Source organism: Triturus cristatus, chromosome 1_1, assembly GCF_964204655.1.
Source record: "Triturus cristatus chromosome 1_1, aTriCri1.1, whole genome shotgun sequence".
NCBI classification, from domain to species: Eukaryota; Metazoa; Chordata; class Amphibia; order Caudata; family Salamandridae; genus Triturus; species Triturus cristatus.
The window spans coordinates 658,547,139-658,574,560 of record NC_140579.1 but is presented as its reverse complement, the minus strand read 5'-3'; the positions used below and the strand labels follow the sequence as shown (position 1 = coordinate 658,574,560).

General features: G+C 46.3%; 1 protein-coding gene across 1 annotated transcript in view; it reads left to right on the top strand.

The window, feature by feature from the left end:
• Positions 1–27,097, top strand: part of LOC146870804 (uncharacterized) — a 460,338-nt gene extending 433,241 nt beyond the window's left edge. Inside the window, exons 2-4 of the mRNA XM_085644517.1 lie at positions 18,453–18,552; positions 18,825–18,965; positions 19,149–27,097. Of these exons, the coding sequence (XP_085500643.1) occupies positions 18,453–18,552; positions 18,825–18,965; positions 19,149–19,954 (1,047 nt within the window). The 3' untranslated portion in view covers positions 19,955–27,097. The remainder of the gene's footprint in view (positions 1–18,452; positions 18,553–18,824; positions 18,966–19,148) is intronic.
• Positions 27,098–27,422: the final 325 nt, after the last annotated feature.

Here is a 27,422-nt window from a genome sequence, read left to right as displayed (position 1 = left end):
TTAAAGAACTCTGAGAGTTCATGGGTTGTTTCTTCTTCGGCTCAGATATTGGCTACTGCACAATACTATGAGAATAGAGATAAAGATGAGAAGGATAAAGTAGAGAAGAAGACTAGAGAATTAAAAACGAAAGTTCTTCTGCAGCAGGCTTATCCGCCTCGCCCTAATCAGCGTCAGTTTCAGCAACCTTCCCAGTTTCAGCAACCCCCACAGTTTCAGAAACTGTTGCAGAAGCCTGAGTCTTTTGCTTAGCGTCTCCCGCTAGGCCCTAATCAGTGTGCTTATTGTAAAGAAGAAGGTCATTTCAAGAATAGTTGCCCGATCTTGCTACAGCGTGCGAATGGTATGTCTGGTCTGAGAGGTCATGGTGGTTTCCAACAAGTACCTAGGGGTAGGGGACGTGGTACGTTTCCCCAGAATGAACGTTCCTTTTCCCCTCAGAATTCTATAAATTATTTTGACCAACAGAATGTTCCGACCGTCCAGTCCGCTCAGTACTACACTGATGATTATTATGTTGGAAGTGAGAGTGCTGGTTTTAATGATAGTTAGGACAGCCATGGACAAAGGGAGGGAGTAGTGTCAGTTCCAGTAGACCAGAGTGGACCTTATGTTGAAGTGATTACATCAGGTGGGGCAGAACCTTTTCTTTTGGATACTGGTGCAGCAAAGAGTTCTATCATGCACTCTAAACTCCCCGGCGCACCTTTGTCTGGCTTGACCAATGTTTCAGTAGGATTTTCTGGCGCCCCAGTTCGTAATCCGGTTTCTTGTCCTTTGCCCCTTTCTATTGGTCCCTGTGAATTGGAGGCTCCCCTTATTCTAACGACGGGCTGTGGCGAGAATCTGTCGGGTTTGGACTTGTTGAAAAGATTGCATGCGACATTACATTGTTCTCCTTCGGGAGTACATCTTACGGTGGGTAAGAAAGTGATTTCCCCGATGTATCTGTCTAAGGATCGCCTTCCACTGGAACTGCGTTCTCTCCCTGATACACTTTGGGCTACAGGTCCCAATGATGTTGGTCTCTTGCAGATTCCACCCTACGTATTTACCCTTAAGTTGAATGCTAAATTACCTCGCATTCCCCAGTACAAAATTTCCAGTGATGGCGAAAGAGCTCTTTTAGTGATTATCTATGATTTGGTTGAGAAAGGTATGGTTGAAGAAACGAGAGGTAATGTGTGTACCAGTCCTGTTCTGCCTGTCCTTAAGCGTACTGACTCTTCTCAGCCACCTGTGTATCGGTTTGTGATCGACCTTCGAGAGGTCAATAAGATCGTTGTGCCACAGTTTCCTGTTGTCCCGGACATTACTGCTTTATTGACTACGATCCCTGCCTCAGCTGCTTGGTTTTCTGTTATTGATCTGAAGAACGCTTTCTTCAGTATTCCAATTGCTAAGGAAAGTAGGGATATTTTTGGCTTCTCTTTAGGAGGCTGCAGCTTCCGGTTTAAGCGTGCTCCTCAAGGTTATTGTGAGAGTCTCTCCATTTACAGTCAGGCTTTGAAAACTCAGCTTGATACTCTTGCATTGCCTTTTGGTGTTACTCTTATCCAGTATGTTGATGATCTGTTGGTTGCTGCTGATGATGAAGAGATTTGTAAAGAAGTTACTCTTTCTTTGTTGCGACACCTGTCTGACCTTCATCATAAAGTGTCACCTTCGAAGTTGCAGTATTGCCGCCAAGAAGTGACCTACTTAGGTCATCTCTTGTCGAAGGAGGGAAGGCGATTGACCCCAGAGCGTATTCAAGCGATTGCCCAAATGACTGTGCCATGCACACAGAGAGAGGTGCGTGCCTTCTTAGGTATCACCTTGTATTGTAGACAGTGGATTCCGAATTTTTCTTTGCTAGCGAAACCTTTGTTGGCACTTACTCTTAAGGACACACCACACCCTCTTCCTTGGTCTGACGAATGTCAGAAGAGTTTTTCCGAATTGCGTGATGCATTGTGTTCTGCTCCAGTGTTGGGTACCCCCGACTACAGTAAACCTTTTACACTTTATGTACACTAGAGAGAAGGTTGTGCGTTGTCAGTGTTGACGCAACAATTTGGAGACAAGCAGCGCCCATGTGCGTATTTTTCAGCTACTTTAGATCCGGTAGCTAGGTTGTTGCCTGGTTGTCTAAGAGCTACAGCGGCAGCGGCTGTTTCTATCCGTCAGTCTGCTGGTTTGGTATTGGATAATACATTGATTGTGGTGGTCCCACATGCAGTGGATACCCTATTGAATAGAACGAAGACTCAACATCTTACCAGCGCGCGTTTGTCAGCTTATGAGTTGACGCTTTTGGCTAGCCATGTGCACATCAAGTGGTGCAACACATTGAATCCAGCTACATTGTTGCCGATTTTTGTAGACACAGATGCTCAGGAACAGCATGACTGTTTTCTCCGGACAGAGGAGGAAACGAAGGGTAGAGTTGATCTGAAAGATACTCCTCTTTCGAATCCTGATGGTACCCTATGGTTAGATGGTTCGTGCTTTAAGCTTCCGAATGGAGAGACGACTGCAGCATATGCTGTCACAACTTTGCACACGATTGTTGAAACGGCACGTATTGTACAGAATTCAGCACAAGCAGCGGAGTTGATAGCATTGACTAGAGCGTGTGTGTTGTCAAAAGGAAAGAGAGTGAATGTTTATACTGATAGCCAATACGCATTTGGCGTGGCTCACAGTTTTGGTCGCTTGTGGAAAGAGAGAGGATTTCTCACTTCCCATGGTATGAAAATTCAGCATGGACAATTAGTGAGTGAACTTCTTGAATCACTTACTTTGCCGACCCAAATTGCGATAGTGAAGTGTAGTGCGCATAAGAAGGTTACGGATGATGTGGGTCAAGGGAATGCGTATGCAGATGAAGTAGCGAGAGAAACGGCGAAAGATGTGACGAGTCGGATGTATGTTGCAGGTCCTGCCAGATGGGTTGTGGAAGGAGGAATGTGTGAAGATACAACAGAAAGTGTTAAGATGATTCAGGCAGAAGCTACTGAGAAAGAATTGAGTATGTGGAGAGAGAGTACGGGAATGTTGGATTCAACAGGCTGTTGGGTTGAGTTGTCAGAGCACCAGCGATGGTTGTTGCCGGATGCATATGTGCTTCCAGTGGTTACTATGGCTCATGGGTTGGCTCACATTAGTTCAAAAGGGATATGTAAGTTGTTGGCTCCGGTATGGCAGAATGGTGGAATTCCTAAGTGTGCTGAGAATTTGGTTAAACACTGCATGATTTGCTTGATGCATAATCCTGGAAAGGGAACCCCAACTCCAGCAGGTCATTTTGCTCCTCCAACGTATCCGTTCGAGGTGCTGCAGATAGACTATATTCATATGGAAAGATGCAATAACTTGAAGTATGTCCTTGTGGTTGTTTGTGCCTTTTCCAGATGGATAGAGGCCTACCCCCTAAAGGATAATACTGCCTTGTCTACAGCCAAGGTTTTTCTCAAAGAATTCTTTCCCAGATATGGCTTGCCGAGGATGGTATGGAGTGATAATGGAAGTGAATTCGTGGGTCAGATTATGCAGAAAGTGTGTGCAGGTCTGGGTATCAGGCAAAAGTTCCACGCTGCGAATCACCCCCAGTCAGCAGGCCTGGTTGAGTGCTATAATGGCACTCTGAAGCTGAAGTTGGCCAAGGTGCAAGCGAGCTCTGGTCTTACATGGCCCGATGCCTTACCATTGGCACTTTTGTCCACGAGAACGACAGTACATTCTCGCGTGGGACTTAGCCCATACAGGATTGTTTTTGGACGCCCGGCGAATGTCTGGGGTGTGCCGAGGCCTAAGAAGTACAGTGATATCGAGTACCCTATGTTGGTTGACTACTTACATGATTTGAGTGCAAAATTGCGTGTTCTTCACCAACAGGTCCATGACACTTTGCCTTCAGTTTCTGTAGACGCAGGCCACACGATTCAACCTGGCGACTGGGTTCTAACCAAGAATTTCCAGAGGTCAAAGAACTTGGAACCAAGATGGACCGGTCCATACCAAGTCCTGTTATCAACTCGAACTGCTATTAAGGTGTTCGGCAAGAAAAACTGGGTACATGGTACCCATTGTAAGAAGATACCTTTGCCCTTACCGTACGATAAGTGGGTCCGGGAAGGTGTTGCCGATTCCGAGAGTGAAAGGGTTCCGAGATTAGTACCTTTTAGCGATGCACATCTGGAATGGACTCAGTCAGAACGTGCAGATGATAAAGTCTTGCAAGAAGCTGTGCCGCCGTGTTTGAGACTTGATACTACGCACCCAGAGACACTCTTTCAGGATCAAACTGTGCCTGGTAAAGAACGCTACAACTTAAGGTCTAAAAAGGACAAATAAAATTTGAATTTTTTTGTGAATTACACTATTTCAGACAAGAGACTATTTTTATTTTTATTTTTCGAACCACCATCCGGGTTCAGCTGCAGGGTCGCAGTATAAGAACTTAAGGGGTGGCCCGCGTATTGACGAAAGGTCTTCGGTTCTAGGGACGTCTAGGACGCCTGGACGCACACTTGAGTGAAGAAGGAAAATTGCCGCGAGCAGCACGTTAGAGGATGGAGTCTGTTGTAACTGAAAGAGATGTTGAAAGAATAGATCTTAAGACAAGATTTTGTACATTGATACATAGCAAATGTTTTATAATATTGTGCTTTTTGATGTTTTTAAGTATCACATTAGCTTGTGTGGGTTGGACTGTCTATGCTACACAACAGACATCTGCACCCACCTCCCAACCTATGCTTTCTTTCACTACTGTTTCTTTGCACCAGTTTTATACGTTGCCTAAACATGAACAGACAAGGAGATCAGAATTTGTCAACAACTCGTTTATACAGTTATTGCATCAGCATCAGTTAGTAGTAAATACCACTAATTGTTGGGTTTGTGGTCTTATGCCTCATACGACAGATAAAGGGATGCCAGATTTGGTTTTGCCTTTTTCTTTTAATGGGTCTGTGTGAGCTTTTCAGACCATGTTTATCTATGCAAATGAGGTACGCCCCTTACGTTCCCTTAAAGATAACTCGAGCAATAGTGCCTTAATAAGGGGAATAGTAGCTATGATCCGAGATATTGATGCATATAATGCTATCCCTAAGGATGAGGTGCAGGCTTATGTTGGTTGGAACGTGACTGGATATAGTACCAGTTTGACAGAGAAGGAGAGACGAAAAAGGTCTCCCCCTTATTTGGATTGTACCCCACCGAGGCCACTTTTGTTTTCAAGGTAATGGTCATAATCCGAAAGCTCAGCTTGGTAAGAGTGTGTGTGCTCAAACCTATGTCTATTCATCTCGGACTTCTCCACCGTTTGTGCCAGCTAAAGGCACATATTTTGTTTGTCATGACAGAGCCTACACATGGTTGCCACCTGATTTTTCAGGAACGTGTTATGTGGCGTTTCTACTTCCCCCTACATACACTACTGCTTCAGACTATCATAGAACGAGATATGGTAGAGGTGTCTTCAAAAAGGAAGATACCGCAGCACACGAAGTAGGAGATTTCTTCAAGGGCTTCTTGCCCTTTTGGGGTCCTATGATCAATAGTAGGCATATTCGACACCTTGTCCGCGTTGTTGAAGCTCCTATTAATGAGACAGCAGGTGCTCTTAGTAATGTTACAGCTGAGCTTCAAGCGGACCGCCTTATGACTTTGCAGAACCGTATGGTATTAGACATCATACTTGCAGATCGAGGAGGAGTATGTAAATTGATTGGATCCAGTTGCTGTGTTTACATACCAGATAATGCCCCTACAGTGTACCAAGCCATCTCTAGGTTGTATAAAATCTCTGAGTCTATCTATGTAGACGAAGGAGACTGGTCACTGACGGGATGGTTTTGGGGACTGCTGTCCAAATGGGGATGGAAGATTTTGACATTCCTTGGTATGGTTTTAACCATCCTTTTCTCTTGTTGTCTTTGCATCCAGTGTGGTCCCGCCATTTGTAGTCTTTGTGCTACTATGTGTGTTCGGAGACCTGTCCCGAGAGAAGTAGAGAATAATAAGATGATGCTACAGCAACACCTTGATGACCTAATGAATATCGACATAGACCTAGATTCAGATTAACATGAGTCTTAGGTTATTGCCTACGTAATGGCAAAAGGAGGGTCTGAGGTTCTGTAATTCTCGAGTCTGACACCATTTTGTTCTGTTCCACCATTTTGTGTTGCCCTCACGTAGGCCTGTGACGGTAGCCTGGCGAATAAAGTGGCCTGGCCTTCTTAGTTCATGTATACATTAACTAGGTTTCTTTTTGACTCTGAAATGAACTGTAAGAAACTGACCTCTGCACCTGAAACTGACCCCGCAAAGCCAATTTCCCTGATCGATCTTTGTCTGAGATTGCCAATCAATGTTCAGGACATCGTTAACTTTTAGTTTCCTTGCACATGCCTTATCTTGTTCAGCATCTGTTACCGTTTCTTTTTTTATTTTTCTTCATTACATGGGTTTTGCTTTCAATTATAGGTTTGTCCGGCTTGTGGAGATTGAATTTGGGACATTCCTAATAATTAACTTTTGGGTTGGGATACTGTAAATTGAGTTTTTGTTATGTGACACTTTGTTTGAAAATGTACCTTATTGGCTAGAATTTTGTGCAGTGGGTGTACATTTATAATGTGAATATTGGGTATAAAAGGAGACGTCTCGCCTTAGTAAAATGAGCAGTCTCCTGAGAATTTACACCGTGATGTATTTCTAGGATCACTGTTACTAGCTGCAGCTAATAAACTTGGTCTCTGATGCCATCCAGAAGTATTCCGTGTCTCTGTATACCAAGACAGGTGAACTCGAAGATTTTAGGCGTGCCCCTGACACCTCTGGGTTAAACCCCGGTTCTTCACTGTATGCCTCCGATGCTTTAACCTCGTCGGACAAGACTTCAAAACAACACATTAAATTTGATGTAAAACGAGAGTGAGAAAGAGATACCATCTAGTGACCAATCCCAGCTTCCCCGCTTGACCAAATTGTGTGTCTCTAGGATATTTTTTTATTTCACCATGCCACCCTTTTCTTCTTTGAGATGTGAAACACCTTGAAATGCCTTTCTTCAAGATGTGCGCTATACAAAAACTTCTCTTGTGTTTGATTTAATACACTATAATATTGTTCTGTATGTGATAACTACTTAGACCTCATAGGGGATGCACATAATGACTGACTTTATTAATTCATATATGAAAATTGTTACTTATAATAAGCGTCACTCAATGCAGTGATATAATCTGCTGAATTAAGGCAAAACTTTCTGTATGTTAAAGATATACAGTTTTGAATTTTGAGGACAGTTTGATATTTCTACATGTTTGTTGCACAAGGTGTTTAAACATGAATGTGCTCTTAAAGATAAGTGGTGCTGGACACCTGTGATTTGTTTTCTTTTTTAATCCATTAACGAGTACATTTATGTTTACCAGTTCGTTTGACATCTCTCTCATTGTCCATGATCAGTCTGGTAAGCAGCATCTCAGAGCTGCTATTGGCCAGAGGGCCACATGTAGAGGTCCACACCATGAGAATCTCGGGGCTAGGGCCACAGTCCAAAACAAGGACACCAGATTCTGTCTGGCACTCACTTTAGGGGAGCATATCTGTACTCCATGAAGTGGCCATTTCAAAAACAGATGTTTTCAGGATTGGTAGACAACAGACACTGGGCCTAGGACCACAAGTAGCCTCCAGTTGCCAACCGCGGAATTTGAAATGTGTTTACCATTTTGATCCTTCAGTATACATATACCGGGGATGTGTGTAACGGTGCTGGTGTCTGGAACAAAGTAACCAGAAGCCTTTAGGCATAGAGAGAACACTTGGAAATTACTATTCATATTTTGGTTTGCACTCCAAATATTATTTCTTGTTGGGGAAGGTGCCAAGTCTGATCTTGAAAGCCTTAACACCTTTGGGCAGTACCTGAAGGCCTGCTCTCCTTTCCTAAGGGACGCGTACAGTGCTAAGTCATGAAATGCCCCCTTTCTTAACCCCTGCTCCCTACATTTTCCATTTCTCCTCCCTTCGGTGTGCAGCTTCTGTTGCCACAGAGAATCTCTGTGCTGACTGCAGGTCATTTAAGCTTCTCATCACTAACAGGGCCACAGAACATGCCCCAGAGCGCCCCCTGGAGACGAGCTGTGAACCACTGAGGGGTGGCATATGGGGCAGAGGGAAGGTAGGTGTGCACAGGGACAGCCTTGAAAAACACCATTATGAGTTTTTATTATAGAAGTGTCATACGGTAAAGCCTACCGATATTTATAGTAAGAGGAATGCCTGCTATTTACTGGAACATGTGTAGCATGGTATGGTAAGCCTCGAAATCTACGGTACTCCCCAAAACAAAAATAATTGGTTGGTGTTAGAATCCGGGGTCTCTGGTTGGCGCAGGTATGCACTTGCGACAAGCAGGGACCCTTTCCTCTAAGTCAGGGCGTAGGATTACCTCTTTAAAAATAACCCCTGCTCACCCTCTAGGTAACGTGGCGCGAGCAGTCAGGCTAGATTTCCAGAGGGCATTAGGTTAAGCGTTCAAGATATCTCACACAATAATCACCACCCCACCACACAAAGACACAAGGCTGTATTTATATCAAAATAAAGTTCTTTATATAAAAGTTTTCTTCAGGCAGGATATCCAAAATACAGTCTATCACTTCAAATAAGGTTCCAGTTACTCTCAAGACTTTTAGGCAGTCCACAGATCTAAAAATTGGCACAGTTCTATTCAAAATAGGCTTCTTTGGGGTGTTGTGCGCTTCGTAGCGCCTCAGGTACGCTTCGTACTGCTGTCTGGGCGCGTCGTGCCGTTTCTCACGCTTCTCGTGTGAGTACGCGTCTGCCAGACGTGAACCGTACGGACCGTACCCTCGTAGGTACGCGTTGTACACGTTCGGGACACCTCTTGCCAATCCTCACGCTTCCCGCGTGAGCGCCGGCAATGGTTTGGATGCTGTACGGAACGTACAGAGGCAGGGACGCGCCGCACACGGACGGCAGAGCAGGTAAGGCTCGTACAAAGGCAAGTACGGGTCGTACCAAGGCGCACAGATCACAGTACCTTGGTTCTTCGAGAAGAATGTTCACTGCGGCCTCAGGAGTCCACAAAGAGGTGTCCCACGACGCGTTGTCGTCCCTTGCAGTCAGAGGGCGGCGGTGCTTCGTGGGGCACTCGAGGACAGTCCCCGGCGCACAACGAGGTCGGCAGAAGGAGGGGCGGCTCGGGGGTGATTTCTAGCACGTCGCAGCGCTGTCGGCTTCGTCCAGGTGACGAACAGGTGCTTGGGGTCCTTACAGTGATCTCAGCGGCGCAGGGTCGCAGAGGCTCGGCACTTGGACGTCCAGGGTCTCTTCCTTGAGTCGCGAGCTACGGCTCGGGGGGGGCAGTTGCTTGCTGTGCTTGGGCCAGGCAGGCAGGCCTTTGCGGTGCTTACGGTAGCCCCGGTGGCAGACGTCGCGGTGCTCGGAGAGAGAGAGGAGCACACAGGTTCTCTGGGGGTCAGCGTTACAGGGTCACCTCCAGCAGCTTCTCTTCTTCTTAAGGAAAGGTAGCGCCCACTGTTCCTGGGGCGCAGTTCAGGGGGCAAGTTCACCAGCAAGCCCTTGGAGATTGTTCAAAGCACAAGTTGATTCAAAAATCTTTTCCTCCTCTCCTTCTTGCAGCAAGGCACCCACTACAGGCCAGTCTCACAGGTCAGAGACAGTAGTCCTCCATGCAGCTTTCCCAGGTCCTTCTCTTCGGGCAGAGTTTCTTCTTGGCGCAAACAGGATCTGATTTCTTAGGAGCAGGGCTCCTTCTTTTATAGCACAATTCTTTTGTTCATTGTCGCCAGGGGGCCTGGGCCTGGCTCAGTCCAGTTTTGGAGCACTTTGTTGTGGTGACTCTGCTCTTTCCTTTCAGCAGCAGGGCAGAGACATCAGCCGCTCCACAGGGGGCGGAGCCGGCATTGTGGTGGCAGAGCACTGGTCTATTCAGAGTCAAAGGTGTACTCCTCCCACCCATCCTGGTGTAATCTCTCTACCCACCACCTGGCAGCCAGCCTGTCTCCTGGAATTCCCCAGCCCTGCTCCTTTACTGTTACTAGGCAGAACACACACACACAGCAGAGGCGGACTGAAATGGCCAGGTCAGTAAATACTAACTTTCTAAAAGTAGTATTTACAAACACAGGATATTAAAATAAACTTTACTAAAAGAAGTATTTTATTATTCTGAGTTCAGGCATACTAAACTTGACTTTCTACCATGCTCTCTGAGTCCACTGGGATTACAGCGTGTAGTAATTCCAGCAGCCCATTCTGGCCTATGGAGAGCAGGTAGCCTTCAATAGTGAAAAACGAAAATGGCTGTAATTCACTATTAGGACATGCCACACACATCAGGGCATGTCCTACCTTATACCTACAATGCACCCTGCCCTTGGGCCTACCAGAGGGGTGACTAATATGTAGTTAAGTGAAGGTTTGGGGACTGGCAAGTAGGTGCACTTGCGCAATCAGCGCAACAGTACCAGACCGCGTGCAGGTTCTGCAGTGGCAGACCCTAGACACATTTTACTAGGCCGCTTCTGTGGGTGGCACAACCAGTGCTGCAAGCCCACCAGCAGCATTTGTATTTACAAGCCCTGGCACTCCTGGTGCACTTTACTAGGGGCTGATAGTAAACCAAATGAGCCAAACATGGACACCAATCAATGTATACATTTTACCATAGGGAGAGCATATGCACCTTCGCACTGATCAGCAGTGGTAAGGTGCCCAGAGTCATAAAACAGCCAACAACAGGTCAGAAAAAATATAGGAGGAAGGCAAAAAGTTTAGGGATGACCCTGCAAAAAGGGCCAGGTCCAACAGTTGGTATCCGACATTTTCTGACTCTGAGGAGTTGGATTATATTAGGTGCAATAAATTTCACATCAATTACAGGCTGCTTGTAATGACGACTTTAGTAACCAGATATAAAATAGAAACAATTCGGTTAAATATTTGCTTTTGAAATGCGGAGATATTTTGGAGAAGTATTGAAAAATTCCCATGTTGAATTTGCCATGTGTTTTAGACGGACATTGACCGGCGAAAGTTCTAGGTTTGTGGGAAAGGATGTAGCTTATTGTTACATACTTTGTAACCTAGAGAGATTTATTTAAATCCCAGCTTCCCCACCTTTGCAAATTGTGTGATCTCGATTTCTCAATTTGTCAAAATGTTTGATGAGCGAGAGGCGATTTAGTTTGCATTATGATGTCAACAAAATATATTCATTTAAACTGACCCATTGCGAAGCTCTCATCTATCTTCATGTGAGGGCTGAGTCTTCCTCAGTTATCCCCCTTGCCTCTTGGGTTTCTCTTTTTTTTTTTTTTTTTTTAAATTTCTATTGCGTTTTTCATACTTTTTCCAGAGTCAGCGTGAACTACATTTATATATGTATTAGGGGACATTTCACTTCACATTACATGATAAGGATTTACATTTTCACCACATACATGCGGCATATGGAATCTGATGTTGGTTCTACATATCAGGAGAAACAGCTATACCAAATGTCCACTGTGCGCTAGGTCGCATAGCAATGTCCGAATGATTGCATCTCTGTGTCTTTCAGCTGGTCATGATGCTCATCTCGCCTGTTTCCGTATTATCCTTTATCCTTGTGCCCTATGAGGCATACTTGTGAATGTCTACTTCTGAACATGCCATTGGGACCAAAGGAGAAATCAAAACAAGATATAATTTCTAAAAACGAACTAACTAAAAGTGCCATCATCAACTCACCACGCCTGGGTCAATGTGTGTACAGCATACTTGTTTCGTTCCCAACGCCTCCCAAGTAGATTTGCTATTCCGTCCGTGCCATAAGGGACACATCTTGACAGATAGTTTTGCATCTGCTGTGGCACCCCTCTCATTTTTTTTTTTTTTTTTTTGCATCTTTTATATAGCGCGAACTCGACCCGAAGGTATTAGAGCGCTTTACATGAGCACCGTATTTACATTACACAATCAGGCATGGGGGTTAAGTGATTTGCCCAGGATCACAGGATGTGGACGCGACCTCGAGGCTCGAACCCTGGTTTCCAGCACCAAAGTCTGCAGACTAGCCGTTGGGCTGCCGAGGCTCATGCACCAGCCTGGTAAACATTGCTCGACTTCTACCCCTTCGCAACACAGAATTAGACTCCTGGCTTCTTTGAAAAAGAGTCGGAGACCAAGCTCGCTCGGCCACCGAAGCTCCCGCCCACTGAGATCACTCACCAGACTACTCACCTATGCGGTGATCAACACTGCGGTGATAGACCCGGTTGGCCTGTCGAGACCCAGCAGGGGCCAAACCCCAGGCCCATTTGACTCCTGCGCGCCTGGTACTGATTAGGGCTGCCCCCTGAAACGCGGGGTTAGTACATGAACTCCGTAGCGCCAGCCCTGCATTGAACGGTACAGGCCAGGCCTTGGCCCCCACCGCTCTTGGAACCACGAGCCCTGGGAGGTGGGGGGCTGCGCGGTCCCCCAGGAGACAGACCCAGTCTAGCCATGGGCACCTATACCGCGTGGGCAGGGGCCTCCCGGCAACGCTGCTGGCTAGGGGCCCTGCCTCACCTCCTTCCACACCGGAGGGGGCGAGCCTCTAACTCCACCACCCGTGACGCCGAGAGCTGCCCAGACCCCCCCTCCCGCGGGCCACTGCCGGGCCGTTCAGCCCAAGGTGCTACCCGGGACTTGGGAGACCGGGCGGGGGGAGAGGGAGGGGGGTATGTATGCACTCACCGCGCTGGAGATGCAGCAGCTCAGGGGACACGACCAAAATGACGTCAGGGGTAGTGGGCAAAGAGGGCGCCCAGTGGGCAGGGAAAGGTATATATACCTCACCCCCGCCCCCTCTACCCAGAAGTGATGCTGCATACTGGACCCCTGAGGGTCCCAAACACTAGGAGGCTTCCTCCTGTGCCTTCTTGTGGCACTAAGGGCGGCTGCCCTCTTAGCAGGTCTCCTGCGTGGACCCCGGGCAGCCGGCAGAAAGCCTTCAGAGGCCGCCCACAGCGGGCGTAGGACCATCACAAGGGTCTGTCACACCTACGCAAGGAAACAATGTCGAAAGAGGCAATTATTTCTTCTTTAATATTACGGAGGGAGTGCTCCCACCGCGCTCACCCCGTCCAATGCATACCTGTGGAGTCCACCCCCTTCACCCCCTTGTCCAGAAAACAAGCATTGGTAAAGCCAGTAGGTCTGACTTTAATCTTTAATGTGCTAACACGCAAAAAAGCATTTTTATATGTCTGTGAGTGCATGTGGCAGCATATTTAGGCCAAGCCTACTGGCCACCGAACTGAATAGGAACAGGAGGAACTGTGCAATGTACTATGTCACCATAGCATATTTCTACCCACCAAATCCTATTTCTAGGAGGCATACCCATGTACAAGCGTCCAGCCTTGTGTCTCTGCTGGTACCTGAGGCATTTTACTGTAACAGTGCCCCTTACAGGCTGACATGGGAGAGGAAAACTGCTTGAAAACCACATTGACCCCGAGGTGCCCAGCGGACAGTTTCTTACATAGTGAACCGGACAGAAACGCATCGCTGGAGTGAAGCAAAAACACCCTTGGCATCCGACACTGCTCTGCAAAGAGAGGATTAAAGACCCATGCATTTGCATTTCCCAGGGCCTGCCCCATTGCATCACTAACACCTAACCCACCATTTGCTTTCTTCGCATGTGTGCATGTTTTAGTGCGTCTGTTTGTATTTCTTTGTATGTGGGTATGTGTGTTTGAATGTGCCTGGGTGTGAGTTTGCACCCGTGTAAGTCTCACCGTGTAAGTGTATGTGTGAAGAAGTATGTTTGGGTGCATCTGAATGTGCATGTGTATTCTGGGTGCATGTGTGTGGATTACTATGGACGTTTCTGTGATAGACCTATCACCATGAACCACGGTTGTATCAACCAATGAAAAGTGTTGCAATACCTCTTTGGTGTGGTATTGTACTATATATGGGCATCAGTTGACTTTAATGGAAAGCGCGAGTGCTGGATTTGAAGGGAGTTTAAAGTGCATAAGTGAAATGTATAATGATCTGCTTTACTCCAATGACAAATGCTCTACCGCCTGCTTCTACGCCGCTGTATTGTGGTGTGGTGTGGTGTGGTGTGGTGGGTGGGTGGGTGGATGGATGGGGCATTAGCTGACAAGAATATCCACGTATTCATTCAGTCTCTCTCATTTCTCATGCACTTAGGCAATTACTCTTCCTCACACAATCACAAGAATACAAGCGCACATGCTTGTACAAAAACAAACGTGCATTTTCTCTCACACAAGCATTCGCTGTTCCTCACACAGAAGCGCACGCACACACAAGTGTATACAAATATGCGTTCTTGCTGTCTTTCACTGTCACACACATAAGCAGACATATGTACCACTCTTCTTCAAACACAGACTGTTACATTATGGTATATGTATTTGTGTAGCGCACTATCACTCACCCACCGGGGTTTCCTGATGTGGAGCTGATGTGTGTGCCTAGTCTTGCAAAGGACCGGGTGGTTATTTGAATAGCCAGGTCCTCAGCTTCTTTTGAGAGTCAAGAAGAAAGAATGAGGCTCTGATGTGAAGTGGGAGGTCTTCCACGCTTTAGGAGGGATGTACGAGAAGGCCTGTTCTCCGGAGCGGTTTCTGTGGATGTGTGCAAGTAGGAGTCCTGCGGAGTGGAAGGAGATGCAATTGTTCAAGTTGATGAGGTTTAGGCTGTCTAGTGCCTGGAACATTTGAGTAAAGACGTTTGAACTGAGTGTGTTTGTGTATTGGGAGCCAGTGGAGCTCCCTGAGGTGATTGGCGTGGTGTGATGTGATTTCTGCCTGGGAGGTTGAGTACGAGTCTGGCTGCCGAGTTCAGGATGCTTTGTTGTCTTCTGATGAGTTGTCCGATGATATCAGCGGAGAGTGTCTGGTTGGTCTCAAAGGCGTAAATTACTTTTTTTCTCATGTTGCTTGGGAGTCATTTGAAGATTTTTCTCAACATCTTCTGAGTGTGAAAACAGGACTTAACCAGTTTGCTTTCAGTGATGATCCGAGGTGCCTGGCATTGGTGCTGGGTGTGGGACAGAGTTTGTCCAGTCACCAGTGGGAGTTTCATGGCTAGGTGTTCTTGCCGTAGATCACTACTTCTGTCTTTTCTGAGTTAAGCTTGAGACAGTTTGGTTTTATTCAGTTAGCAGCTTTGGTCATGGAGGCGGTGAACTTGTTCCTTGTGTTAGAGGTCTTGTCTGGGAGGGAGAGTATGATTAAATCCAAAGTCACAAAATCCACTCTTGTTACACACACATGTATGTACAAACTCACATAAACACACTCTTGATCAAGTTGCGTTAATTCATATCACTAAGGCCACATTTAGTTTTAAAAAGCCTTGTGTAATGCTCTTTGTAGGAGTGGAACATCAGATCGTATGTCATGAGTAGTAGGTAGGGATACCACTCATCAAGCGCAAAATCCTGGTCCCAAAAGTGACAGGTCTGGCCGCAAACTGCTAGTCGCAAAAATGACAGGTCTGGTACAAACTGCTAGTCCCAAAAGTGACCGGTCTGGCCGCAAACTACTGGCCGCAATAACTCTGGTTTTAAAAGGGGGTGACATGTAGGGCTAGTCCCAAAAGTGACAGGTCTGGTTGCAAAAACAGAGGTCTGTGTGTATATGTTTAAAAGTGCGCAGAAAAGTGCGTGCCTGTAGGAGGAAAATGTCTGGGCATGTTTAAAAACTGGGGGTTGCAGACAGGTGGTGGTTGAACAGCTGTGGAGCAGTCCTGAGGCCCCAGCCCATGGCCTGTGAAGGCTCCGGCATGTAGGTGTGAAAGTGGTAAAGGGTAACAGGCCTGATCTGGGGGGAGGATGAGTGAAAAACCCAGCCCCGGTCCCCCGACATCCTAAAACAGGGTGGCAACTGGCAGGATGTAATTCACACATCCCAAAGCTCTGGGCCGCAAAAGTGACATTCCTGGCAGCAAAAAGTGACAGGCCCGGTCTTAAAAAGGTGTGATATGTAGGGCTAGTCCCAAAAGTGACAGGCCTGGTCTTAAAAAGGGGTGACATATAGGGCTAGTCCCAAAAGTGACAGGTCTGGCAGGAAAAACTCTGGCCTTAAAAATGACAGGTGTTGGGGCTTGGGAATGGAGATAGATCCTGATCCATGGAGCCCTCTGCCCCCGGGGAAGGGCCAAACAGCTTTAACACCTGAGGGCCCTTATAAAAGTGTCAAGAAGGTGTAGAGAGTTATGCGATGGCCACCCAAGCACCAGTGTCTAACCCGACTGTACCAGATGTCAAAATAATAAAAGTGTAGTATTGTTTATACTGTACAAGGATAGAAAAGGTTCCCACCCCAAAGACCACCTTGTGGGGTCTTCAAATTAGCATGCCGGGACAAATATAAAAAGGCCCCTTAAGGATTCCTGCCCCAAACACCCATTCAAAATCCCCGGGGGAGCGACCGTCCTGGATTGTATTGCTGTACCTTAAGGATTCCTGCCCAAGCAACCATTCAAAAACCCTTGGGGAGCACCTTGCCTGGATTGTTCTGCTGCAGAGAGCCACCCCAGGAACTTAAAGCAAGAATGGACCTGAGCCACTTATCCCAGATTGACGCCGCCTGCTAAACTGTAATGGAGGTAAATAAGGGATGACGCCAGGTTGTATGTTTATGGGTTATTTAAAGTATTAGGGACACAGCATTTAAGTGCGCATAGATGCATTTTAAATGGTGCTCAGTGCATTTGTAGTATTGTACCCTTGGTGTTTTAATTAAGCTTTAAGGCATTATGATCTGCTGGTTAATGTGAATAATGTTGGCATTGAAGTTTTTAAAAGGCGTAAAATACAATGTAGCTGTATTTAAAGTGTATAAAGGAGGGCTTGGTTGTGGCGCAGGGGGCGTAGTCTTAAGATTATACATTTATTTTATAGAAACATTTTACCATGCAGCTGTACATTTAAGGTCAAGAATGTTAGAGGTTATGAGGCGCTTGTATTGCAAGGTTACCAGAGGTCCTTTAAATAAAATACAATGTTTACAAATTCAAAATAAATAATACAATTTGGTACTCACCAACCTGTTTATCCTGCCGGTGAACTGCCTCAGAAGTCATAGCCTTCAGGTTAAAAAAAATAAAGCTGCTAAAAGTCCATGGGTGTTCAGGAGTCTGTGATGGTATGGGGCTCGCTGTCCTTTTTTAAATTGTAAAGCCCCAGAGCCTGCTTGCTGCAGGAGCTGTTCGGAGGCTCTGCGGCCGATTGCCGCGCTTTTTTAAATGTAAAAAATACCCCCGAGCCCGCTTGCTGGTGGCGCTGCTCGGGGGCCTTGTGGCTGGCTCCAGGGTCCGTGGCGCTCAGCGATTTTTTAAATACCCCCGAGCCCACTTGCTGGTGGCGCTGCTCGGGGGCCTTGGTGCTGGATCCATGGGTCCGCGTGGCTCATTGCCCCGGTTGCCACGCTTTAAAAAAATATATATATATCCCCGAGCCCGCTTGCTGGTGGCGCTGCTCGGGGGTTCAGGGGCTGGCTCCAGATCGTCGGCATGGCTGCTTCCCGCTTCTCCTCAGGGTCTGATGTGCAAGACCCGCCCCTTCAGTGATGTCACCAGCGAGTCACTGAAGTGTGTGTGTGTGTGTGTGTGTGTGTGTGTGTGTTAGTGTGTGTGTGTTAGTGTGTGTGTGTTAGTGTGTGCGTGTTAGTGTGTGCGTGTTAGTGTGTGCGTGTTAGTGTGTGTTAGTTAGTTAGTTACCCGAAGGTGTCAGAGCGCTACACAATAGGAACTGTAATGATACATGAGGAGAAAAGTTACAAATGAGCATGTTCCAAGAGCAAACAAAATACAAAAGGTAGCAAACGATACGTTACAACAGGAAAAAGTGACGTGTGCAGGTTACAAAAGCATACAAAGTACACGTCGAAGTAGAAAATAATAATACAATAAAATGGCACACTCAAAACACTAAAACAAAAGTTGCGTTACATGAGGCAATAGTGCCAATTGTGCAAGTATCAAGAGCAAACAAAATACAGAAGGTAGCAAACGCTACCTTACAAAAGGAAAAAGTGACGTGTGCAGGTTGCAAAAGCATGCCCAGTACACGTAGAGGTAAAAAATTGCATTAAATGGCACACTCAAAACCCTAAAACAAACGGTACGTTACATGCCCCAATGCCAGCGCTATTAAAGTACAGGCTTCTGCGCTGCACAGGCAGCCATTTTTTGAATATATGTTTTAGAGCACCACATGAAGCGCTTTTTTATAGTTTTTTGTCATTTTTTTTTATTTTTTTTTAAATGTGGGTTGTGGCACCCTCCTAACAGCCTTTTTAAATGCCTACATGAGTTGTTTGAAATTGTAATACATTGTTTAAGAGAAGGCGTATTTTAAAACAGTTGTTTTTTACTTAATCCAGATGCAAGACCCTGCAAAAACAGACGTTATCTATGTACCCCAGGCGCTGGACACCCCTGAAAGAACTATCAACGCTGGAGAATTGACAGACCAGCAGACAGGTATATATATATATTTAGAGTTGTGTAGTTCTACGTAGTTTTGTACACAAATCTCTCAGAAGTTCTGTTTTTTCTAATGGGGTTCTCATGTATGTATGATTTTACAGCTTATGATCCCGACCTACAAGTTCTTGAAGATCTTATGGTGTACTTCGATGCTCAAGGAGCTATGAGCAATGTGCAAAACACTACCGTTCCTACATGTAAATAAAAAAAAAACGGGTACCTCTGCAGAAAGATGTCTAAGGCCGGGTATTATTTTTTCTTTACAGGGGCCCCAGTGTTATGCACGGACGGCGCCGAGGTACAAGAGACTGCGCAACTTTCAAAAGAAAGACCTTTGAAGAGGAAAGCTTTAACGTGTAAAGGGGGACCTGCGCCAAAGAAAGGGGCTGCAAAAAGACCTCTAGCAGGTGTGTTTTTTACAAAAGGGTGTGAGAAGTACTAGCGGTGTTACAGACTCTCAGCCAGAGGGTCCAGCGGCTTGTAGCAACGCCTGTATAAAAAGATGGCTGTGTAGAAAATTAGGATGGTGGTGATTGTACATGGTGCTTTATGTTTTCTCTAATATATATATTTTTCTCTTTATATTCTAGAAGCGTCTCAGAAACATGCCGAAGAGAGGTCGGCCCAGCCATTAAGGGACATAACAGCAACCGGCCAGAACAAAAGATCCGCCGCAAAAGGCATGAGTAGGCGTGTACGCCAGGAGAAACTCTCTACATACGACACCCCTTTCAACACGATGAACAATCCTATAGAAAAATCTCTTATGCCCAGGGGTGGGGTCAGCACTGTAGGCATGTTTACAAATCCAGATAACATAGGGCAGGATCTGTGTAAAAACGGTACAGCTGGTCTGAGCCCTCTCAGGGTATCAAAAGGGAAAGGTGTCTCAAGCATGGCACCCCTTAAGAAGAAACATTGGGACTCAGAGAACCGCCCCTACCCTTTAAAACGTGAGAAGGCCACCAATGTATTCACAGAGCCCCAAACCAAGCCCTTAAACCTCAAGAAGAAGGAGCAGGTGCCCCCAGAGGTCCAGGCAAGGCCCTCAAGCCATGAGAAGAACCCGCGGAGTCCTGAGCCACAATCAAAACCCTTAGACCTATCCGTAAAAAGGGTTGCTAAACCCCTGAATGATGTCTATACACCCCTGATCTCCAAGGAGGTGGTAGTTGTACCGCCGCCACAGCCCCCTAAAACAGCACGCCTCTCAAGAAAATATCTTAATCTGAAGCCGGGTGTCCCGAAGCTACAGATAGCGCCGCCCCTGAACAACCCTATTACACCGCAGGATCCAGTCAGTGTCCTGAAACCCCCGGCAGTTTCAAATAAACTAACGGTTCGTGTAGAGGTGCACACCCCGGCTCAGACCCCAAAGCATTCAGGACCAGCCTAGGGTCTCAAGATGTGATAATACTCAACACTTAGGAGGTCCATATATCGGGAGCAGCGACGTTCTCAATGTGTTGGTGGGCCTGGTAGACAGCGTAGGTAGAACCACAGAAGCGGGGCACAAGGAGGCTTCAAACAACGGGGGTTTACAGAGCCCTGGGAACCATGCACCACACCATAACACAGACATTTCCGCTAGGCCCCCTGATTACTACGACGACAGCCCCACACAATCCTCATACCCTGTGTCCCCTATTACCCTACCGGGAGCATACGACCCTACCAGCCCCGCGTCTAGCGTAAGCCCCACACTGCCCATAGCAATATGTGGGGATAACAATACCGCCTTGGACCAGTGGTCATTGCCGCTTATTGCACACCCCTGGGGTACTTATCCGCTCATGGACACACCAGGGCGTTCGCAATGGGTCCCTATTTCTAAAACACTACAGGCACAGGCTTTACAGAAAGGGGCTAAGGCGGTTAGCAGTAAAGAGGGGCATGCGGTGTTACAGCAATTTATAAGGCCGTGCAAGGTGGCCCCCACTAATCAGACGCAAGACGATTCTATAAACACACATGCGGTCTTGGGGGTGCATGTAAAAGAGATGCAGATGTCAGTTAGAAAACTAAAACGCCAGGCGAAGGCCGCTAACTTAAAATTGGGGCTGGGGATTACCAGTAACATATTCAAGAGGGCGGCCCAACAGAAGGTCGTGCAAAGGGTTGATATGTGTAAAAAAGTGATCATCCAGACGTGTCAGGCGGCTGTGGCAGACATATGTGGTATAAGGGCGTGACTATGGCAGCGCCAACCCCTAAAGAGTCCCGTGGTCTGTGGTGCTCATAAGAGGCCCCCGAAATCAAAATATAACTGTAAGGTGCAGAGGTTACTGACAAAGTCCTTACGTTTCATACAATTGTTGAAGCAGCAGCCAACTGTTTACCTAGACCCCCTCAAACAAGACACCCCTGTTTCCCTAGAACCCTTCAAACAAGGTACCATAGTTTCAAGACCAACGCCTGAAACACAGCCTGAAATACTTAACTCAGCACCACACACCCTCCAATACATAGGGGCAGGAACTAACATACCGAGGGGTGGCCATTTGTAGGGGGTGGAGCATTAAAACTTCAACCCTCTGAACATTCAGAAGAACCTCGGGGTGGATCTGTAGCGGAGACCTCCCTGAAAAAGACGTACACCACCACAAACCAACCTGTTCAGATAGGCTGGGGCCTGGATCCTAGAAAAGCCTGGGCCCGTAAAAAAAACAAAAAGTGGGTTAATAGTGCAAAGCAGCGTAGGCTTTTAATACGTAAGCTGAAGAAGGCTAGAATATGCGCTACCCGGAGGTTTACAAGGACCCCCGAGACAGGTCACGACCTGAACCCACAAAATGACACACCAGAGAACAACGGCGTAAGTCACACTCCTGATGATGAGGGTTCAGAGCCCTTGTTTTTAGAGAGTGTTAGAAGTTACAGGCGCAATGTAGAGAGGTTTAACGTCTTAGAACACTATGAGGAGTTTAGATTTGTTTCCCTACACCATATAACATCATCCGATCATAGGGTTCTAGCTATACATCAGGCTGTGCAGGAGCTCATAGAAAGGTTGTTACGTGATGTGGGTCCTAATGACTTTTTCCAACTCCGCTTCCAGGGGCAGGGTTTTGACAGGCCTTTGTTCACCAGGTGGAAGGCCCGAGATGTGTTTGACGCTGTGCGATTTTTAGAAAACCTCTCCAGGCTGTTACAGAGTAAGGCTGAACTAGTCGCCTACGGTACTTTTAGAGTTATAGCCCTCATTGTACGGGGGCGTGAGGGGGGTGTTTCCAGACCATTAAAGAGCATACTATACAGTCAGATAATTGGTAAGAAACAACGTTGGTTGCTCGACTTTAACAGCGACGCAGCCAATACATGTCTGGCGGCCAGCATCGTGGGGCTGTTGATGGATCGCAAGACCCCTGGCGCTGTCATCCTGTCTAGAGCGGCTGAAGCCCATGAGGTTCTTGAAATACCTCCTGACCGCATGGTCGGCTTTGGTGACATAGGTCTTTTTGAGAACTATTTCGCAGTGACGGTGAAAGTTCTTTATCACAACGGTTCCTGGCAGTACTTTACAACCGGGGAACGTGTGAGAAACAAGACCGTATATGTCCTTCACAACGAAAATCATTTTTACGGAATCTTGAACCTTAAAGGTTTTCTGGGGGTCAAGTATGTGTGCGCCCATTGTGATCATATATACAACAATAGAACATATCACCAGTGTGAAATGCATTGTAAGATGTGTCAGAGGGACGGGTGCATAGAAGACACCACCCTGAAGGTGAGGTGTGGCACGTGTAGGATGTTTTGTCGCTCGCAAGACTGCTTGAGCATGCACAAGAAATCTTTTAACTGCATCCCTAAAACGGATTGCCGCGAATGTGGTTGGTATGTGGCAACGGATCATAAGTGCAAAGGCATGATATGCCCCCGGTGCCATGTGTCTTTCACGGCCGGCACCAACCATCAGTGTTCTATGGTTAAAGGGCTCCCCCAGACCAAGACCTAAGACTATATAGTGTTTGATATAGAGTGCACACAAGAGACGGGGTACACCAGCCTAACTATATTTACGCACACCACCTAACTTCCGACGCTAACTGTGAGTTTGAAGGGCGAACGTGTGTTGGTGATTTCCTCAGCACTTTCATTCAAACCAAATTCCAAGGGTATACCATGCTCGCCCACAATTCGAAAGCCTACGGCTCCTTCTTTATTCTGCAAAACATGATTCGTGAAAAGATCCAAGTTGAACTCATAACCCAGGGTTCTAAACTGATGCTGATGACGGTATGCCCTTTACAAATACGGTTCATAGACACCCTCAATTTCCTACCCATGAAATTGAGCAAGCTGCCAAAGGCCTTTGGTTTCCCAGGGTGTAAAGGTTATTTCCCACACTTTTTTAACACCTGGGCTAACCAGAATTATGTGGGGCCCATGCCGCCTCCTGATAGCTACGGGGTTGAATACATGATGCCTGATGAGAAAGAGAGCTTTCTACAATGGTACTCTGAAAACCGTGAAAAGGAGTTTCAGTTTCAAACAGAGCTGAAAGCTTATTGTCAGGCTGATGTAATGATCCTGCGGCAAGCTTGTAACCTCTTCAGAGATGCTGTGGTGTCTATGACTAAAAAAGTCAAGGTCTTGAAACCTAAGACAATGACTAAGAAAGTCAAGGCCTTGAAATCCAAGACCCTAACCAAAAAGGGTCTGGCCGTGAAATCCAAAACCCCTAAAATGCTAGAAGCGGCCGAATACATAGACCCGTTTCAAAGCGTCACTCTGGCCAACATGTGTATGTTCATCTACAAGCACATGTTTCTGAGGCCAGAAACTATCGCTCTAGTACAGCCAGACCTCTATAACGGTAAACAGAAACGTTATTCAACCCCATCTATCCAATGGCTCATGCACGTCTCTGAGAAGGAAGACATACAAATTCAGCATGCCTTACAGGGTGGTGAATACCGCCTGGGCCCCTATCACCTGGACGGGTACTCTGTAATTAAGGGAGTGCCGACGGCCTTTGAATTCAACGGCTGTTTTTACCACGGCTGCCCCAAGTGTTACAAACCCCACGAGTATAACAAAATGCTGGGTGCCACATTTGAACACTTATACAGACGTACTCTGACAAAGGCCCGGTATGTTGAAAAGCGGGGCTTTGCTATGAGAGTTCTTTGGGAGCACGAGTGGCTTGACATGTTAAAAACCGACACTGACCTCTGCTCTTTTCTTAAGACTCGTGATTTACCCAAACCTCTGGAGCCCCGCGATGCCTTATTTGGGGGTCGTACAAATGCCATACAGCTGTACAAGGCCGCTGGTGAGGGTGAGAAAATATACTACTATGTTTTCACCAGTCTGTACCCTTTTGTGAACAAAATGAAGTTGTACCCCATGGGGCACTCCACAATCATCTATAGAGATTTTAAGCCCCTAACCGAATACTTTGGGCTGGTCGAATGCGAAATCTATCCTCCTAAGCAGCTTTACTTTCCAGTGTTACCATGCAGAGTCGATGGTAAGCTGCTGTTCCCCCTCTGTCGAACATGTGCGTTGTTTAAAGAGGTTGACGTTTGCAGCCACACCGAAGAACAAAGGATGCTCACAGGGACTTGGTGTAGCATCTAGGTACAGGCTGCCTTAGAGAAAGGGTACAGGCTCGGTAGAGTACACAAAGTGTGGCATTTTAAGAACACTACAACACAACTCTTTGCACCCTACATTAATTTGTTTCTCAGAGACAAACAGGAGGCCTCAGGGTATCCAGAATGGTGTACTAGTCAGGATGCAAAACAGAAATACATCGCTGACTAGTACGCTCATGAGGGTATCCGTTTACGCCCCCATCTGATAGAGGTCAACCCTGCACGCCATCAGTTAGCCAAACTCTGTCTCAACTCCTTATGGGGAAAATTTGCACAGCGCACGAATCTGTCAAATACTACCTTAATAACAGATCCTGATGAACTGTTCAAGTACCTGTTTGCTCCATGCTACGAAGTGTCCAGCTGTGAGTTTATCGATGACGATACCGCTGCTTTGTGTTGGAAATACACCCAAGAGTACCCCACAACGAGTAACAATATAAACATTTTCATTGCCTGCTTCATGACAGCCCACGCACGTCTAGAGCTTTACGGGGTTATGGATAAGCTCCAGGATCGCTGCTTGTATCATGATACAGACTCTGTGATTTTTCTGAGCAAACTTGGGGATGAAGACCCTCCTCTAGGGGATTATCTGGGTAATCTGACCAGTGAGCTAGATAAGGATGAGTATATATTAGAATATACGTCCTCAGGACCTAAGACATACAGTTGCCGTACAAACAAGAACAAAGTGTGTATGAAGGTCAAAGGGATAACATTAAATTTCAGCAACACCCTAAAAATCAGAAGAATCTGGTGCATGAATACGCTACCGCAGCCGATTCTGAGAATGCTAAAACCATAGTCGTGAACCAGCCCTGCATAGTCAGATCCAAAAAGAAGTGGGAAATTACTACCCAGCCCCTACATAAAACATTGCGAGTTGTTTTTGATAAAAGAGTCCTGACTGCTGACTATAAAACACTGCCTTATGGTTATTAGGCCCATTAGAGAGACAGCCTCCATATCATGGACACCAGGTTGCAACATCCGTTCTCCTGCGTGCTAGCAGGGCCCTCAAACTGCGGTAAAAGCTACTTTATAAAAAAGCTCCTAGAAAATGCCGGCTCTTTTTTATCCCAAACCCCTAATAACATGGTGTGGCTTTATTCATGCTGGCAGCCTCTTTATACAGACTTGGCTCGGAGGTTCCACCCTATCAAATTTATAGAGGGTATACCGGATAACCTCAACGATGATGAGCTACTGCCCCCGACCCTTGTGAATATGATAATTGTCGATGAACTTATGCGTGAAGGTGGTGATCATCCGGAGTTAGAGACAGCTTTTACTCAATATTCACATCATCGCAATCTAAGCATCTGCTACATTGTGCAGAACTTGTTTTACATGGGTAAGAACAGTCGGTCTATAGCTCTCAACGCTTCATACCTTGTTTTATTTAAAACCCCCGTGACAAACAACAAATATCCGTCATAGCTAAACAGATGTACCCCAGCAACACACACTTCTGCATGGAGGCCTTTAACGACGCTACATCAAAACCCCACGGGTACCTGTTGGTAGACTTAAAAAATGAAACTCTAAAAGACTATAGACTGAGGGCTGTTATTTTCCCCCCCGACCTACCGGTAGTTTACACCCCAATGCCCAAGACCCGGAGCTATAAAAAGCAGTGCTGATGCCTTTTAGAGCCATTTACAGACCCACCCTTATAACACACAGTGTTGACCATGTCTGCCCGCCTACGCCGCAATTTAGCTCTCCTGAAAATGCTTGCTACAGCCAGCCGCCAATACAGAAAGGCCATCCTGGGCGCCGCTTCTGACGATTTAGTGTCTGTCATTTCAGAAATAGCCCTAAACACCCTAAAAGGCAACATCCCTATATCAAAGCGTCAGTTACAGGTGTTGAAGAAAAAGAGGGGTCTTATCAGGAAGCTCAGTAATAAAAGGGCCTCGCTCATCACCAAGAAGAAACTGGTGAAACAGTCTGGGGGTTTTATAGGTAACTTGCTGGGCATAGCTATACCTATAATTACAAGCCTCCTCTCGGGCCTGTGATGGAGCATGCCACAAAAATGTATCTGGTTCCTAGGCAGCAAATGGAGCATATGGGGTCTTCCTCGGACAACGCCTGGGATATCCGTAGAAATGAGACTCTACGTCTGGATACTGAAATTCAAGAAATTTTGAGCAGGACCGATCTAAATCCCTACGACAAGGCTAACCTTTACACCGTCACTCTCAAAAAATTCTTAAATTACTACACCCAGTGGAATACCGAGAAAAACAAGCTGACTCTATATACCCCAGACTCTGAACAACCAACAGCTCCAGCCAACGCCCCGCAGCCCCTGCAGCCGCCTCCCGATCTTGCAACATCCTCAGATACCTTTGTTGGCGATCTCTTAAAAAATATAAGCCAGAGGCACAGAGGGGCTGCGCAGATGGTAATGAATAAGCCCGCAGCTTCTAAAGACCTAACCTCGTGGAATGAGCGAGGCAAATTTCTCTACAAGGGACAACCGGTTGCAGGGTCGCACATGTACGATCTAGTCAAAGGGCTCACGCACCCCAAAATCCTAACGCCTCAAAATGCGCCGCGTGGTTGGGATCAGTTTCTGCAAGCCACTGCTGAACTCAATATACCCTCCACGCTCGTTGGGAATAATGAACACCGGCGACTGCTAGAAAATTTGAAGGACCCCCTAGTACCATCGCCTACAAGTTCTGACGTTCGGAGGCTATCCCCTAAATGGTCGACCCCTGCACCTGCGGTGCCACCTCGCAAAAGACAGTGCCCAAACCCCTCACGTGGATTACGCCTTGATGTTTCTACAGACTTTTTGAATAATTGTGTTTATTATGTATATAAACGTGTCTGGGTTTTTTCTTCATAGGTTTCTTCAATAAAGTTTGTTAAACTAACAACCCACCTACCAACCTGTTTGTAATAAACACATGTTATAACTTTTCAATCCGTCTCAGTCGTCTTTTAAAACATTTAAGGTGCATGTATATTGAAATACGGAGTCTGAATACATGATTTAAAAAAAATATATATATATAATGTCTTTATTTTACATGTTCAACATTAAGCACACAACTGTTATAAACCCTTACAGTTTTGACAAGCTGCATATTCGGTTTTCACAGGTCTGACCGACGCCCTTGTGTTTTCTTTTAAATATTTCACAACTATACTGTCATTGTTAACAAGATCCCTTGAATATAGATTTAAGAAATTTCTAAACGAAACATCCTCTGACATTTTACTGATAAAATAAATACAGTG